Source organism: Lithobates pipiens, unplaced genomic scaffold (assembly GCF_037356315.1).
Source record: "Lithobates pipiens isolate NorthernLeopardFrog02 unplaced genomic scaffold, aLitPip1_a1.2 Scaffold_18, whole genome shotgun sequence".
NCBI lineage: Eukaryota > Metazoa > Chordata > Amphibia > Anura > Ranidae > Lithobates > Lithobates pipiens.
In genome coordinates, this window is record NW_027507758.1 from 232,453,952 (window position 1) to 232,471,397 (window position 17,446).

At 44.5% G+C, this 17,446-nt stretch overlaps 1 protein-coding gene across 8 annotated transcripts in view; it reads right to left on the reverse strand.

Annotated features, from left to right (window-relative positions):
- MAP3K4 (mitogen-activated protein kinase kinase kinase 4) overlaps positions 1-17,446 on the reverse strand; it is a 183,442-nt gene that overhangs the window by 13,839 nt on the left and 152,157 nt on the right. For 5 of the 8 annotated variants that reach the window (XM_077486665.1, XM_077486669.1, XM_077486664.1 and 2 more), the window contains 4 exons: positions 16,669-16,755; positions 11,142-11,333; positions 9,884-9,954; positions 2,361-2,477 (listed from right to left, as the gene is read on the reverse strand). In XM_077486665.1, coding sequence (XP_077342791.1) covers positions 2,361-2,477; positions 9,884-9,954; positions 11,142-11,333; positions 16,669-16,755 — 467 coding nt within the window. The remainder of the gene's footprint in view (positions 1-2,360; positions 2,478-9,883; positions 9,955-11,141; positions 11,334-16,668; positions 16,756-17,446) is intronic. The other 3 variants (XM_077486670.1, XM_077486668.1, XM_077486663.1) reach the window with 1 other exon arrangement.

The following is a 17,446-nucleotide window of genomic DNA, read 5'->3' on the forward strand; positions in this document are numbered from 1 at the left end:
ATAAAGAAGCTTCACGTATACCTCATCAATGAGTGGTAATGTTTCAAAGTCCTTCTCTGAAGGTACTGTATTTATGTATATGGGGCAGCCATATCTGTAGACTACCAAGGCCAGCTCGGATTTCTGCTTTGCATGCAAGTCTACAGGTCAGCCAACCGACTAAATACATTACACTTCTTATATGGCCATTATCCTAGCTCAACAACGTTTAACCACTTTTCAACCAGAGCCATTTTTTCCCATTTGTGAACATGTTAACGAGCATGTTTTAGACCTAAATATTAAACTGTAACTAAAAGGCAAAACTTTTTTTAGTTTTGAATCAAGTGGAGAGGGATTAGAACACCTGTTCGATTTTACTGCCTCCTGTGCCCCTGTTAGGGAGACTTCCCCCATTTGTCCTGTTTACCATGATCATTGAAAATGAAAAGAAAAGATAATCCCAAATTTTGGGAGGATACCAGAAAAGGAATAGAGGCAAAATCTTTCAAGGGAGTCACTAGTTCTAGTGACACCACAGGATTTCCTCACTTCCTGTTTTGGCCTTGGGACAGGAAGTTAAAGGAAATCTCTCCAATGCGACACATATGGGCGGGGGGGGGGGGGGGGGGCGAGAGACAACTGACAGGGGTTATATCCCTCTCTTACTCTATCAAAAAAAAATGTTGCCTTTGTTTACACTCTAAACCACCCAATTCCAAAAAGTTTTAAATAAGCAATTGATAAAAGCCTTTACAGGTTAAAAATTTTGAATTAGCCATAAATGAGGGCAATAGTATTGCTCTGACGCTGAAATTCATAGCAATGTGGAAGATGTAGCACCTAACACATGAGTTTTGGTTCTTTTGTGTCTGTATGTGGGGGACAGGGAACTTTACATTTTTTGCGTTTTTTTTTTTTTTTATATGTTGCTTTATTTTTATTATTTTACAATGATTGATATTACATGTCGCACTTTGCTAAAGTACCTTCAGAGGATAGAGGAAATGATCAGGCAGCTTTAGAGCCCTTTCTGGGGCCATCTGTACAGTCGCGGTAAAGCACCACTCGTTTGAGTGGCACTTTTGCGCTGCTTTTCACCCGCCAGTGGGGAGCTTTTAACCTCAAATAAGGGGTTAAAAACTCCCATGTTGTGGCACTTCCGAAATAGCTGCCCATTCATTGCAATAGGCAGGGGCGTTTTGGGAGCGCTGTATACAGCTCTCCCAAACCGCCCCAAAGATGCTGCTTGCAGGACTTTTTCTAACGTCCTGCAAGTGCACCACCCGGGTGTGAAAGCACCCATTGCAATGAATGGAATGCAGTTTTCAGGTGCTATTTCTAGGGCTAAATTTCCTGAAAACTGCCTCTGTGTGAAAGAGGTCTAACAGAGTTGCTTCCGCCAGAAGGCCCGCTGCCATCTGAACAAATTTAAACACATCCTAGCTGCTACAGCCTCCATTTATAAATAGGTATGGAAGGCAGTCTGTTAATCCTTTGTATTGAGAGGTATGGAATGTAGAGACACATCATTTTACCCCTGTACAAATCATTAGTAAAACCTCATCTGGAATATGCAATTCAGTTTTAGGCACCAGCTCACAAAAAGGGTATCGGGGGGAACTGCAGAAGGTGCAGAGAAAGGCAACGAAACGGATACAAGGTATTGAGGAGCTCAGCTTTGAGGAATGATTAGAGGAACTTATCCTCTCTTGAGAAGAGGAGATTGAGGGGGGGTGGGGGATATTATCATCATGAATCAGCATGTATAAATACACAAGTGGTCCATATAATGAACTTGGTGTTGAGTTATTCACTTAAAAGGTCATTACAGAGGACAAGCCACTCTTTACATCTGGAGGAATACAGAAATGTTTCTTCACAGTAAGCACTGGAATAGACTCCCTCAAGAGCAGGTTCTGACCAGCACAGTAGAGTGCCTGGATTCTTTCCTAAATGTACATAATATAAATGGATACTATCATTTATATGTAAAGGATGGAATTTCTTTCCCCTGCTGGAGCAAATTGGATCCTGCTTTGCTGGGGGGTTTTATTCCTCTGGATCAACTGTAGGATTTAGGATTGTGTAAATAGGATTGTATAATTTTTGTTCACACTTATTAGTTGAACCAAATAGACTTGTGTCTTTTTTTCCACCAAAACGTCACATAAAAATTACTTTAAGAACTCAAAACACTCAATGGAAACCACATTTTCCCATACGACATTGTATTACATGCTGCAATCTTTTTTCCAGAATGTAGAAAAGGTTACAAGTGCAGGAAAAACAAGTGATTTTACTGCAAGCAAATATATTTTAATGTACTAATAAAGAAAGTCAAAAGGCAAATAGCTTCACATTAGGTACAAATTTCTTACTCTGTGAAGTTCTACACCGAAATATCGGACAAGATTTGAGTGTTTGAGGCCTTCAAAGATTTTCAATTCATCTGCAGTTTCTTTGATTGTCTTATGGTCATTTGGCTGAAAGCGGATCTAAGAGGTAGGGGAAAAAAAAAGCATTTAATGACTGTACACAAAAGTAACCCATTAGAAGTAACACATTCATCTAAAATGGTAAAGTATACATAAACCTGATTACGTAAATCTTATTTTAAATACAATAAAAACCTTGGATTGCTAGCATAATTAATTCCAGAAACATGTAATCCAAAGCACTCATATCAAAGCGGATTTCCCCATAAAAAAAATAATGGAAACTCAAATGATTCCTTCCACAACCATTAATTCATAAGGCCTTCAGTTTAAAGTCTATATAAAAAGATTATAGCAATGTGATAGGTTATATAACCATAAAATGTCCATCCACAAATGGATTAGATGCAAAATCTAGCAGGTGCTATAGCAGGGGTGCTCAACCTGTGGCTCTCCAGCTGTTGCAAAACTACAAGTCCCATCATGCCTCTGCCTCTGGGTGTCATGCTTGTGGCTGTCGGAGTCTTGCTATGCCTTATGGGACTTGTAGTTCCGTAACAGCTGGAGAGCCACAGGTTGAGCACCCCTGTGCTATAGAGTATAAGAGAGGAGAGGCACCTCTAAGTGTAGTAATATGGTTACATTTAATGAAGGTAAAACATTTAGCAACTCACATGATTGATGATTAAAAGAGGCACATCTAAGTATGCAGGCATCCGGAGTAAAGTTGTCCACATAGACCATCCCCCACACCGGCGGCTCTCACCGCTGTCAGTCTGCAATTGTGACCGGAAGACTACCCTGCAGTAGAGTGATTGAACTGAACATGGAGCGCAGAGTGGAAGGGACGATGTCGATGGCAGTGAGGAGGAAGGTATATGTGGGCAGCTTTACCCCGTATGCCTGCCTACTTTTTTTTTTTAACAGAAAAGTTTATTTAACAAATCAGTATTACAATGCAGTCAGCTTCCGACAATAAAATATTTCTTAGTTACAGTATCAGTTTGAAATAACCATATTCAGATGTTAGCATCCTACAAATCCATAAAACAACATTTCTACCATTTCTCAACCGGTGATAATTCCAAAAGTATATTCCCGTCTAGTCATGGTCCACAATACCATTAGGGTACTCAATATCTCCCCCCTGGGGGAGGGGTTGTCGTCTGTTACATAGCAAGTACATTTAAAATTGTTTTTATTTGGCATGGTCGGGTAACACCTGGTGCGAGGGGGGGTGGGGGGTCCACACTTGGTCCCCCTCCTCTCCAGCCCCACACCCACTTGCATCACCCCATGCAGACCACACCTTATCAAATTTAGCTGGACACTGCCTATTCTCGTAGGGGTAGTACTGAATCAACTGCCTTTTGCCAGGATTTCAGAGTGGGGGGTTTGACTGACTTCCAGTGTATCATTATCTCCCTCCTCGCATAGAATAGTGAGAAAGTATTACACTTTCATGCATCTCATAACATGTTTCAGGGTGGTTATCCCTCACCCAGCCCAGTATGATGGGTCCAGAATGTCATTCAAATGGGGTAATGTGGGGCTTCACAATTTGGCTTGCGATAAACTGCTCTGGTCTCTTTCCATGACCTAAGCGTTGTCTTCATAGGTATTGTCAGATAGTGTGGAGCTTTGACTCCCCTAAATGCGAGGTTGCTCAATGCTGCATAGGACCCTAGTATAGCCGCCTCTAGTCTCACTGCCGGGTTCTGTCTGGGCTGGGAAAATCCCCATCTGACCGTGACCAGGACTGCCGCTAATAGTATATGAGGAAGTTGGGCCAAGTCTCCTGCAGAGAGAAAGGAACAGTATACGGTTCGCCACTCTGGGTGGTCCCCCAGCCCATACAAATGAGATCATTATACCCTCAAGACGCCTAAAAAAGGCCCTGGGAATATGTGAATGGGTATTTTGGAAAAAATATAAGAATTTTGGGAGATATACCATCTTTAGAAGATTGACTCTACCAACTGAGGTCAGTGGGAGGGTACACCACGCTGCACATTTAGCCGTCAGTTGGGACAAGAGAGGCTGGACTTTGTGTTCTATGAATGTTTCCATCATGCTAGTGATTTTAACACCAAGTATGTGAACTCAGCCCCCTATTTGAGAGGGGTACCCGTGTCTAATTTAGGGACAGAGGGGTGCAGCGGGAACATGACCGACTTGGCCCAATTAATGCAGATTCCCAAGAACCTTCCAAAGAGGTCAAATAGCCCCAGAGCCTTTACCAGTCACCCGGAGGCATCTGCAAGGTAGAGAAGGGTGTTGTCCGCTTAGAGGGACACCTTCTCCTCTATCGCGCCCACTGTTGTGCCTCTTACCCTCACCTCTGCACGTAAGGCTATGGCTAAGGGCTCTACTGCCAGCCCAAAATAGTCCCATGATAGGGGGCACCCTTGGAGCGTACCCTGTTCCAAGGAGAAACTGTCCGAGAGGCAGCCATTTGTGCGGACTTTGGCCCTTGGATTAGCATACAGCATCTGCAACCATGTCATGAATCTGGGGCCAAATCCAAACCTGGAAAGGACCCCCCAGAGGTAGCCCAACTCGACAGAGTCAAAGTGAGGCCACCATTCCCACCGATTCTGGATGGGCTCTGGCCATATGTGTAAAGAGTCTCCTAATATTATAAATGTCCGTGCCCCTCTCTGGCATTAACCATGTTTGGTCCGGGTGCACCAATGCTAGTATAACCGTGTTAAATATGTTGGCCATAACTTTGGCCATCAGTTTTGTGTCAACATTTATCAATGAGATTGGGCGGTACAAGGAGCATAGAGGGGGATCTTTCCCAGGCTTAAGAATTACCACCACCACCTCGCTCAAAGAGCTTGGGAGTTCCACTGTCTTGTGCTCCTCCCATAGCATGGTGTGTAGTTTGACCACTATGTTTATAGAAGTCAACTGATATGCCATCATGGCCGGGGGTCTTGCCAGTCTAGAGTGTTTTAGGGCCTTCAACAGTTCTTCTACCGGAATAGGTGCATCAAGCATGTCAACTGACCATCCACCGCCTCATCCAACACCCAGAACCTGGAAAGCCGCCACAACGTGGACTCTGGGGCTGAGCAAAAGTCCATGGTCAGGAGCAGCAGTGCATGGTCAGATATGCCCCTGGGAAATATCTTAATGTCTTTTGCCCTAGGGAGAGCAGCCCTCCCCACATAGGCCAAGTCTACCCTTGAGAAGGAGCGGTGGGATGCGGAGTGGCAGGTGTAGGCCCGGGTCTGAGGGCACCTCCATCGCCAAACATCTGTCAGGCCGTATGTCTCTGCCCACTCCACCAGTCCAGGGTGTAAATTGCCACTCATGGACAATCTGTCCATGGTTGGGTCCGAAACCAGGTTAAAATCCCCCCCAAGATAAAAAAATATTGTCATTAGCAAAATCAACAAATTTTGAGGTAAGAAGAGTTAATGATGCAGGAGGAGGCAAGTAGAGGCATGCTATGACCCACCTCATTAAACCCACCTGAGCGTGAATTAATACATATCTGCCCTCCTAGTCCAGCGCCAGGTCCAAAAGCCAGAGTGGGATAAACTTGTGTACTAGTATGCAGACACCCCCTCGTGAAGTTGGAGTACGTGGCGTGGCAGTGATGGCCGATCCAGGGCTTTTTCAGGGACATAGTTCTACTGCCCAATAGGTTCCCCCACCCCCCTCGGATTGTAACCGGGGGTTAGGGGAAAAGTCTGAGCGGCTCTTCAACTGCCAAGGCTTTCGCCATTGTATAAACTGACTTCTGTGACCCTGGGGTCTGAAGGGAGGAAAAATAAAAAGGGTGGGGGGGGGGGGGGAGTTCTTTTCAGAATAGTCTCAGCATAAGGGGCAATGTAAATATCCGTCGGTGCATAAGTCTAGTCAATATGTTCCCTGCAGACCTGAGCGGGAAGAAGTATCAGATAGAGGATGCAAGGGTTAAGCAGCTCTTGGGGGGGGGGGGGGGGGTCTCCTGGCTTAAAAACATGCCAGGGGCATTAGCTTGTTTCTTGCTGGGGGGGGGGGGGTTTTCCCTTAATACTCCAGTGTGTGGTCCCGTTATTGTGAACTTGGCACATCAGGTGCAACTGTAGTCTTTCTCCAGATGAGGATCACTTCCACTGGGTCCATACTGGGAAAAGGGTGCCTGGTTAGGACCCAGACAGGCAACGTTTCCTGGATTGTGTCAAATAGGTAAGTGCAATGCACTGTTCACCCATCTCTGGGTAGGGAATAGAGCAAAGCAGAAGCCTCCCTGGAAGAGGTGAAGAAGCAAGTTGTCTCACCATCTTAGACTCTCAGTTGGGCAGGGAAGAGGACACTGTAGCGGATATTGCGGGCCCTCATGGCTACTTTAACATGGCCAAATGAGTTCCTGAGTTTTTGAGTCATTACCGAGTAATCAGGAAAGATCATCAGCTTGTTATTTTGGTAACGCAGGTCTCCTAGCCCTCTGGATGCCCTGAGGATCTTGTCTCTGAAGTTTAGGAGGTGTAGGATAAATGTTTGCGAGGTGGGGATGCCGGGGGTACTGGTTTGGGGGGAATTCTGTGCGCCCTATCTACCACAGAGCGAGGGAACAACTGCACATCTGGAAGCAAATTGCGCATGTCTTCCACAAAGCACGTAGGATTTGCTCCTTTCAGAGCCCTCTGCCAGACCGACTATGGGGAGATTACGTCTATTCCTATTCTCGGCATCTTCTGCTCTATATACCAGGGCCTTTACTTTTGTCTGTAGAGTGTGCAGAGTCGCACCATGTTCAGCGACTGTCTTCAGTATTGCTAACTCTCTGCTGAGTTTCTGCCACTCTGGTTCTAAGTTTGTCCATGTCCTGCCTCAAGAGCCCCACATCCATCTTTACTGCTTCAATCTTAGCTGTGAGGGTTGACTGGCATGTGGCTATGGCTGCAATTACCTCTGCTAACCAAGGGGGTCTGACCTCAGCCGACTCCATGGGGCTGGTCTGTGAGGCCCTGTGGGTTGCGGCTGCGGGTGTCCCTGTATCCCTCCTCTGGGTCTATGTGTGGCTAGGGACTCCCCTGTGTTAGTCGGAAATTTTAGTCCCCCCCCCTTACCAGCTGCTGATCCGGTCATCCTGCGCCTCATTCAGGTGTCCCTGTCCCCCCTCTGCAGGACCTCGTGCAGGCAGGGAATGCCACAGGGCTCCACGTGGGGATGGTGGAGCGGGTCAAATTGCTCCGTTCGCGTCGGAATCCTGGGGGGTCCGGTACCGGCGTGTGCTGCCGTGGGTCACCCGTATTTTGGGCCCGGTCTGCAGGTGCTTGGAAAAGCACCTGGGATCCGGATTAACGGCGGTGGATGGTGTAGCTCTGGGAAAAGGCAGGTGCTTATGTTGCCATCTTGGACCTGCCCCCCCCCCCCCCCCCCCCGATGCATGCATACTTAGATGTGTCCGTTTTAATCATCAACCATGTGAATTGCTAAATGTAGCTTCATTAAATGTAACCATATAGCTACACTTAGAGGTGCCTCTCCTCTTTTATACCCAGTTGTGACATAATGCTACTTGTATATCAAGTCAAAATGCATTTAAAAATGTAGCTTGTCTTGCAAAGGTTTAACTGTATATGAATGTAATTTTATATACATTTTCACCATTTTTAAAACTGAGGAAGCTTTTACTAAAATATGAGATCACGCTCAAGCCTGACACAACACATTTTAGAAATACAAACATTCTTTTACACAAAAGAACATATCTGTTCTAACATCTTCAGAAACAGTCTTAGAAACAGTCCTACACTGGAGCGCTGCATTTTGGCCGCAGCACATGTGTATGCATAGTTCAGGTGCACTTTACACGTGCCTTCAGCCGCGGTCCCATTGACTTCTATTAGGTCGCATGTTTTTGCTACATTTTCTAAAGGCACATCAAAAGTTCTGCATGCTGCATCTTTGATGCGCTTTCAGAAAACGCAGAAAAAAAGAGCAACTTAATAGAAGTCAATGGAACCACGACTAAAAATACATATACACCCACTCTGCAGCTCACCATTGTGAATCCAGCCTTATAGTGTTATTATACATTGTTAAAGAAAACTGAAAATGTTTTGATTGTTCAGCTACCCAATGAGTGCACAACACCAGCAACTGGTTGCTAAAACTTCAGCACATCATGCTTTTTGTAGTAGAGATTTATCCAACTCTTTCACATGGTTGCCATGTAGTAATTTATCAACAGATACACTAATGCCGTCATGACTGACTCATGCTCCTTAAATGTAGGTCAGAATGAGTTGCTTTGTATCTAGGCAACAATACCTAAATAAAGGATAACATCACAAATTATTTCATTAATAGATGTGTTAGTTTATACAGCCTTATATGAAATGCTTCACACTTTCATTGTGCAATTAGTTGATACTAAATATACAGTCCCAATAAAAAGTATTCACCCCCTTGGAAATATAATGTTTAATTGTGATAGAGTATTGAATAACAGCGGATATTTTGTACTTATCAACAGAAACAGACTCCTAGGCAAAAAACAAAACAAAACCTAATATTGATTTCATTAAATCTCCCAGGTGCCTTCTGGAAAACTACAGCAAAGATACAAAATGAGCAATAGTTAACGGAAATTGTTTTCCTCTCTCCCATAAAACTGACTGGTGAAGCAACTATAGAAAGACTATGCCTACTGGATAGTATTTTCAGTCTTGCCCACTGAGGCCTGTAACTCCAACAGAGTCGTTAAAAGGTATCCTGGTGGCATCTCATTTATCTCCCTCTTGCACGGTCACTTACGTTCCCCTGTATGGCCTTGTTCTTGGCAGATTTACAGCTGTGCCATACTATTTCCATTACTTAATGATTGATTCCACTGTATATTCAGGGACTGGAAAATGTCCTTGTACCCTCTTTATGCTTTTCAAAAACCTTTTCTTAAAGTTGCTTGGGGTGTTTTTTGTCCTCATGATGTAAATTATGCCACAATACTGACTCAACAGTAGCTGGACCTTCCTGATACACATGCATTTATAGCACAGTCACTTGAAACCTCTTGACTACACACAGGTGATCTCCCTTTTACTCTAGGCCCCCATTCACACCTGAGTATTTTTGCACATTATTGTACCCAAGCCTACACATCGCTTAGCAATAGGAATACCATTCTTTTCAATAATGGGTGTTCACATCTCTATGTTCAGTTGCTTGAAGCTCAACACTGGTAAAAGTACATGAGCTTTTTTTTTTTTTTTTTTTTGGAGCGGTGCCACATATTTTTGGTCCCATAGACTTCATTGGAAATTTTTTGCTTCTGAACAAAAATTCTCCTCTGCTCTCACCCTCCTCCCCCACCACCCAGGAGCTGGCATACACATGCACAAATTCTTTCAAAACAATTATTTGGAAAACCCTTTATCGGAGATCTGTTTTCACTTTGAATCTCAGTGAACAGATTTCAGTAAAAACATCTAATGCAAATACCTGAAATAAAATCTACTTACTTCTTTCATAGCCATTAACTCTCCAGTGTCAACACTAATGCAGGTGTAGACCTTCCCATATTGGCCTTCACCTGTAGAAAACAAAAAAACAGCACAACATTGGAAATTGTACTTTTAAAAACACAAACATTCAAAACCAGTGGAAAAACCTAAACATTAATTGATGGGCTTAAAATAGATACCACGCTTACTGCTGAATACTATATGAAACGTGGAGTTTTTACAATGGCAGTTTACCAATCCAAAATCAAATTATTTAGCAAAGATTACAAAATTATAGTGTATGCCCAATGCAGTGTAGTACCAATTTTTTGATTAACTAACAAATCTGCTTTGTGTTTAGTGTGATGCCATTCATCGTGAATGACACTCAAGCCATTGCACAGTATAGTGCACTGCATAATGCACATTTTTTACATCTATTTACAGTATGTTGACAGCCAATTTATAATTTACAAACTGCAATGGATTGTTTACAAATGTTTTAGCTATTGATACATTTTTAAGAATATAAATGGATGACACAGGCAACACCATGGTTTTTCTTTTTACCCAGTTGCACAAATATTTTTAGTGCACGAGTTTTGATTTACAGGAATATGGATCTGTGTGTGTGATAAATTCATGCTGACTTTTTGCTTTGGGTCAATGATTAAAATCACTAGTATGCAGGATAAGTACTTTTTCCTTCAACATTTTCCACAGTTGATCCAAGTCAGTGGCTATAAAGATCCAAAGCCAGTAGGCCAGCATAGCATCTAGCATTATCAGAAACAGGCCAATGATAGCAGCCCCCATATTTCTCCTAGAACAGGTAAACTTGAAATGTATACTTTTTGTGATCATTTTCAAAGCAAAGATATTTTAATCATTTTTACTACATATAAAATATTTCACATTTACTACTTGCAGCCAACATACCATGACCATTTCTGTTGAGTCCCGTATTACTATGCTGTGAATAACCTGTACAGCTTGTATAACTTGACCTCCTAATATTTTACACACTCTGGTTAGAGGCAGGTCAAAATCTCCTACCCCTTGTAGCTCACACAGGGTCATGATTTTAAAATAGACAAAGGCAGTCAAAAAGTGAGCAGCTAACAACACATGACTAGAACACAAAGCATGCACTGCAAACATAGTATTGTGGAAGTACCTTGTTCTAAATGTTTTTTTTTTTGTAAAAAAATAATTTTATAAAAAGTAGAGAAATAAAAACATTTGTTAACATGTAAACATCAACACAAAAACATACCGATTTTATTGCCTCTCTGCCATTTAAAAGTCACCTTCCTAAGCCCAACATGCATAACATTGTCATAGGACTTAGGGGTGTCACAGACTTGGCCAATTATGTTTTTCCTTCGCATCTCTCTGTATCGATCTTCTTCAAATATCTTCACAGATTTCTGAACAGCTTCAATTGGGCGTTGTCGGGTTGCTGTATCTACAAATATGTAACACACTTGAGTACTGTCCTTACATATTTTTATTTGCATTACCAGTTCATTTTAAAAATATTCAAAACTATTCTTATGCAGGGTGAGAACACATGCATACAGTACTGTACCCGCCTAAGAGACATAGGCAAGTTTACACGCAAACACTCACAGCATTTACACCTGCATCACTCTCATGTCCTATAATCTAGGCAGTTTAATGTCCGTTCATTTACCTAATAAACTTCCTTAAAAGTTCTACATCCAAATCTATTTAGTTAAATGATTATAAGGTATCCAATATATTGAGTTTTTCAATTTTATGATAGATAGATAGATAGATAGTACCTTAAAGCAGATCTTTAGAATGCAAGTTTCCTAAAACAAAGTACAAATCTGCCTCCAAAAAGTTATACATGTTAAGCAACTGACTGAATATAAAAATTGTATTGTAGATCTAATAAGCTTCCAGTTTGTCTGTCTTAGGGCATATCAGAGTGATGTAGGTATATAAATGCTGTGGGCATTTTGCCTATTAGCCTTAAAGAGAATTTGCCATTTTGCCCTTTCAAGGAAAAAAAAAATTACAGGTTCTGTTAATAACACCCCCCCCCCCCAAAAAAAAAATTTGATTTTTTTACGCAGCATAAAATCCTTTTCTCTGAAGTTCATTGACTAACACAGCTCCTTTAAATCTTGACCTTTGGGTTACTACGCCACCTTCAGGAGAGGACTAGGCAGAACATGTAAAAAAAAAAAAGTAAGACTGCACAGTGGCGGTCCCACTGGCTATAACCCCTCAACCCTGCTTCCTGCAGCTCAGTTCGCCAAAAAGCAGTAAAAACAAAACTAGGAGGGGTGGGTGCTGTGTCCGTCAATGAACTTCAGAGAAAAGGATTTTACGGCGAGTACAAAAATCCCATTTTCGCTTTCATTCATTGACGGACACAGCTTCTATAAATCTTGACCTTAGGGACGTCTCCAAGCAGTGTAAAAAAAACAAAAAAACAAACAAAAAACAAAAAAAAAAAAAAAAAAAAAAAAAACAACAAACAAGAGCTGGAAACAGCAAGAAATAACTTCACCCACAACAAGAGGAACTCTTCAAAACAGAGAAGTTGCCACCTTAAATGGCCGCCATCAAAAGCTGCGGCCAACTTATGCATCTAAAGATGCGTTCACAGCAAACTTGTAACTTAATGAAAGTGTGAATTGCAACCTTACACTGCCGCCAGCAAAACCTTGTGGGTCAAAGCAAGCATCCAAAGATGCGCTTTCGTCAACTTTGTAGAATTTTGTGAAAATGTGAACGGATGACCAAGTCGCTGCCTTACACACCTGGAAAACAGACGCTTGATGTCGGAAAGCCCAGGAGATTCCAATGGTCCTGGTGGAATGAGCCATGACAGGAAAAGGTGGCACCCGTCCCTTTAAGGCATAGGCCTGAACCACAATCTCCAAGAGATGGTAGTCGACGAGACCGCCAGACCTTTCTTTCGGACCAGCCCCCGAGAAAAACAGAGTGACCTCCAGAAAGGAGCGGTAGCAGACAAATACACCCGTAGAGCCTGGACAACGTCCAGGGAATGTAAAGCAACTTCTTTCAGATGTGTCGGCTTAGGACATAGGGATGGTAGCACAATGTCCTCATTTAGATGAAAGGCCAAAACCAAAATTGGAAGAAAAGAGGGCTGCGGACGTAGCACCGCCTTATCCTTTTGGAGGACCAAGTAGGGAGACTTGCAGGACAAGGCCACCAACTCAGAAACCCTCCTGGCAGATGTAATAGCCAATAGAAAGACTACTTTCTGAGAAAGAGTCAACAAGTGAATCTCCCTAATATTTTCAAACAGCGGTTTCTGAAGAACGAATAGCACCAGATTCAGATCCCACGGAGGTAGCGGTGGTCGGACCGGAGGGGCTACGTGTCACACCCCTTACACAAATGTACTCACCAATGAGTGAGTCGCCAAGAGATGTTGGAAAAAGACAGCCAAGGCTGATATCTGCCCCTTGATGGTGCTTAAGGCAAGTTTCTGATCCACTCCTCGCTGTAAAAACTGCAGGATCCTAGAAACTGAGTATGTGTGCGGACGCCACCCCATCTCCTCACACATGGAGATGTAAGCCTTCCATGCACGATGGTAAATCTTCCAAGAAGATGACTTCCGTGACCTCAGCATAGTGGAAATTACTGAGTCTGACAGACCTTGGTCCCTTAGTACCTGGCTTTCAACAGCCATGCCATTAAAACCAGTGATGGTAAAGCAGCGATAGAGGGTCCTCTCGCATCGGCAGCAGCCAAGGAATATCCGCCACCAGTCAGTCATACTAGGTCAGTGTACCAAGGTTGCCGAGGCCAATCTGGGGCAATCAGAATTACTGGAATTCCCTCGGCCTCCACTCTGCGTAGCAGACATGGCAGGAGCTTTAGTGGAGCGAAGGCATAAATCAGCCGATAATGCCCCCGTGGAGCCACCAACGCGTCCGCCCAGGGGTCTCTTGTCCTGGACACAAACCTCTGCACCTTCTGATTGAGCCAAGAGGCCAAGAGATACACATCTGGTGTGCCCCACTTTAGGCAAATGAGCCGAATACATCCGGATGCAGCGATCATTCCCCTTGGTCCAGCATCTGATGACTTACAGTAGGTAGTCCGCCTGCCAGTTCTCCACGCCCGGAATGTATATGGCCGACAGGGACGGCACGTGCCACTCTGCCCACTGTAGGATGTGAGCGACCTCCCATGCAGCAGCAGAGTTCCTTGATCCTCCTTGAAGGGTGACATACGTAACCGCCGTGGCGTTGTCTGACTGAATCCTGACCGGACGGCCCTGCAGCCTCCGTGACCATGTGGAGAGGCACCTCCTGATCACCTGGAGCTTGAGCACAATGATCGGCAGTTGGGATTCTTCCCACATCCAAAGGCCCTGGGCTGACTGTACGCCCAAAACTCCCCCCCCCCCCCCCCCAACTGGTCAGGCTTGCGTCCGTTGTGATCACAGTCTAATGGAGAGAAATGAACCTCAGCCACCAAAGAAGGGAATCCCTGACTAGCTGGCTCGCCCGAATTTGATAATCCAGAGATGACGGAGATTTGTCCCATCTTGACAAAATCTCCTTCTGAAAGACTGGAGTGTGAAATTGAGCATACGGTACCACTTCGAAAGTGGCTACCATGAGGCCCAGGACACGCATTCCGAAGGGCAGCGACGACCACATGCGGTTCACCGCAGCTTGAAGAGTCTGCAGCTTGTCTGAAGGGAGAAAAACTCTCACTTCTGAGGAGTCCAGCAGTAAACCCAGGTAATCCAGGCATTGAGTTGGCACTAACACCGACTTTATTTTAGGTTCAGTACCCAGCCAAACTCCCGGAGAGTCTCTACATCCTCCCTCAATTTTGAGGCGGAAGCTGCCCTCAGAAGGAGGTCTTCTAGGTAACCCACAATTGCGATTCCACGATGCCTTAACATTCCCCGACTGCAAATTGCAGATACCTCTGATGCGTGAGGCATATGGGCACATGTAAGTATGTGTCCTTGATATTCAAGGATGCCAGGGAGTCCCCCTGATGGAGTACAGCGACCACGGAGCGAACTGATTCCATCCTGAACCTTTGCACTTTCACAAAGCTGTTGAGGGCCTTGAGGTCCAGGATTGGAAGTCCCCTTCCTTCTTTCGGACTACAAGCAGATTGGAGCAGAATCCCTGAAACCAGCGTCGGTACAGGTGCTATCACCCCGCGCAGCAGCAGGTCCTGTACTGCCCCGAACAAGGCTTCCCGATGAACCCGAAGCAGACAAAGGTTGGAAGAAAAGAATCTGTTTGGTGGACAAGAAAGAAACTATCTTGTATCCCCATGAAACCAGTTCGCGGACCCATTGTTTGGACAGCAGGGAGGTCCATTGAGCTGCAAACACCCGGAGGCGGCCCCCCCACCTGAGAGTCGGCCGCTCTATCAAAAAAAATCAACAATAAAATGGTAGCCGAACCTTCTAGAAAATGTCTGACAGCATATACACTGCATAAGGCTACAGGAAAATGGCTGCAGCCTCAGCAAAATGGTGGCGGCCTCCCCTCACGGCAAATAGCCTGAATACCACACTGTGACAGGAAAAAAGCAAGGATAGAAAGAGCGGACCCTGACAGCCAGTGCACCCCCCCACCAAGGCCCGGAGGACCCCCGGTCAGGAACATACACCACGGCACCAGCAGGGGGAGGAGGGAATGAGGGATAGGGAGAGAGGAAATGGAGAGTGAGAGACCCCCTAGTCGACCTCCCAGGGAATGCCCAGCTGCTCAAACCTGCCGAGGCAGGGGAAGCCATACTTACCCTTCCTGTCAGGACTGCTGGACGCATTCCACCGCAGACCCATCACCCGAGCAGTATGGGGTGGCTGTTGGCCACGGCACACTATGACACGGTCATATGTGTGCCCCGGGTGATATAGCCCACCGGCAGCTCCTGGAGCAGAAGGGGCATGTCATGGCCGACCCAGCGCATAGCTAGGGTCTGCTCACACTCGATGGCCAGGCTGGGGAGACTACAAGGATCTATATTATCCTGCCTGTCACTCAGCCCGGCTGTTGATTGTAGATCACAGGATCAAAATTTCAGAAAAAAAATGAAAAAATTCCCAGGAGTAATGGTCCCCCTCAGGGGGCCAGGTTCTTCTACATTAGGCAGAAAAAAAAACTGAGCTGCAAGAAGCAGGGTGAGGGGATTACAGCCAGTGGAACAGGCCCCCTGGGCAGTGCAGTGCAGTCTTACTGTTTTTACATGTTCCGCCTAGTCCTCTCCTGAAGGTGGCGTGATAACTCTAAGGTCAAGATTTAAAGGAGCTGTGTCAATGAACGAAAGAGAAAACTCAATTTATCAGAGCCCTTGTAAACATCTGGTCATTTTGCATATTGGGAGCAAGTGACCTTCTGCCCATGAAGTAGTTTCCAGGCCTGAGTGGTGGAAGTGGAGCAGTACCATAGACATCCTCCTGGTTCCAAGGACTGGTATCCTTGTATAGCAATGTATAAGATCACGTACTGATCAGGGTTCCAAGCTGGCTCTTCAAAAACAGCCCCCTGATGACGCTTGCAGTGCATGTGCGTAATCAGCAAGAACCTGTAAGAGATGGTGGTCCCTGTTGACGTAGCTAAAAAAAAAAGATGGCAGCACAGGACCCTAGCCTGCAAGCGGATTGCAAACAAGACAACACTGGATCCACCAACCTTGTAAATATGTAATTCAAGGATAACCCACCAAAACGGGAAAGAGATAAAGAAAAAAAAAAAGAAAAAAAAAATCACTGTGGGATTGACAATCCTTTTTAAAGAGCTGATCTGTACCTTTACCTCTGGTCTGACTAATCAGAGTCTGAAGTTCCCAACTTCGCCGTGTAGATCCTCCTTGATCTCCCTTAGGGTAAGTTGGTTCTAAAAAAAGGTATGAGATGTGGATTCATGTTGTTATTATAAATTGTTAGTGCACTAAAGCCACAGAATAAGCACCTTTAATAAGGTCCACTATTGTGAAAATAAACTGCTTAAACTATATGCCATTAAAACATGCTAAAATATTCAGAATATTAATTTCTTTTTGTTATACTGACATTTACATATATACTAAAGCCAGCTATACGTGATTTGAAATTCAGCCAGTTCAGCAGGGATGGGTACCCTGGTTGTACAGAACAGAAGTTTATTTACCAATCGACTTCTGTACAACCAGCCTGTGGGGTTTTTCCTGATCATTCAGTGCCGTGAAGTGGATGTAGCTAGGAAAGCTGCATTTCCATGCAGACTGCCCTAGGCAATGACCACGTTATGCTGATAGTCCATGATTGAAATAACTGAAATTTAATGACTATAAGGGATGGGCCACAATAAGGCTAAGGCCTGATTCACACCTACGCAGTTTTAGTGCTTTTTGCATTACAGTCGATTTAACATGGCCTACTATGGAACACGGGAGGAAGGGAGGAAAAGGCTAGTTGATGCCGAGGACCCTACAGCCAAGATATCTGGCTTGCTGAGGTCTCTAATGCACACTGTGAGAAGCTCACAGTGTGCAGTGAAATTAGAATAAGCAATTTCAGAACATGAGAGAAGCCTGTAAGGTTTAACG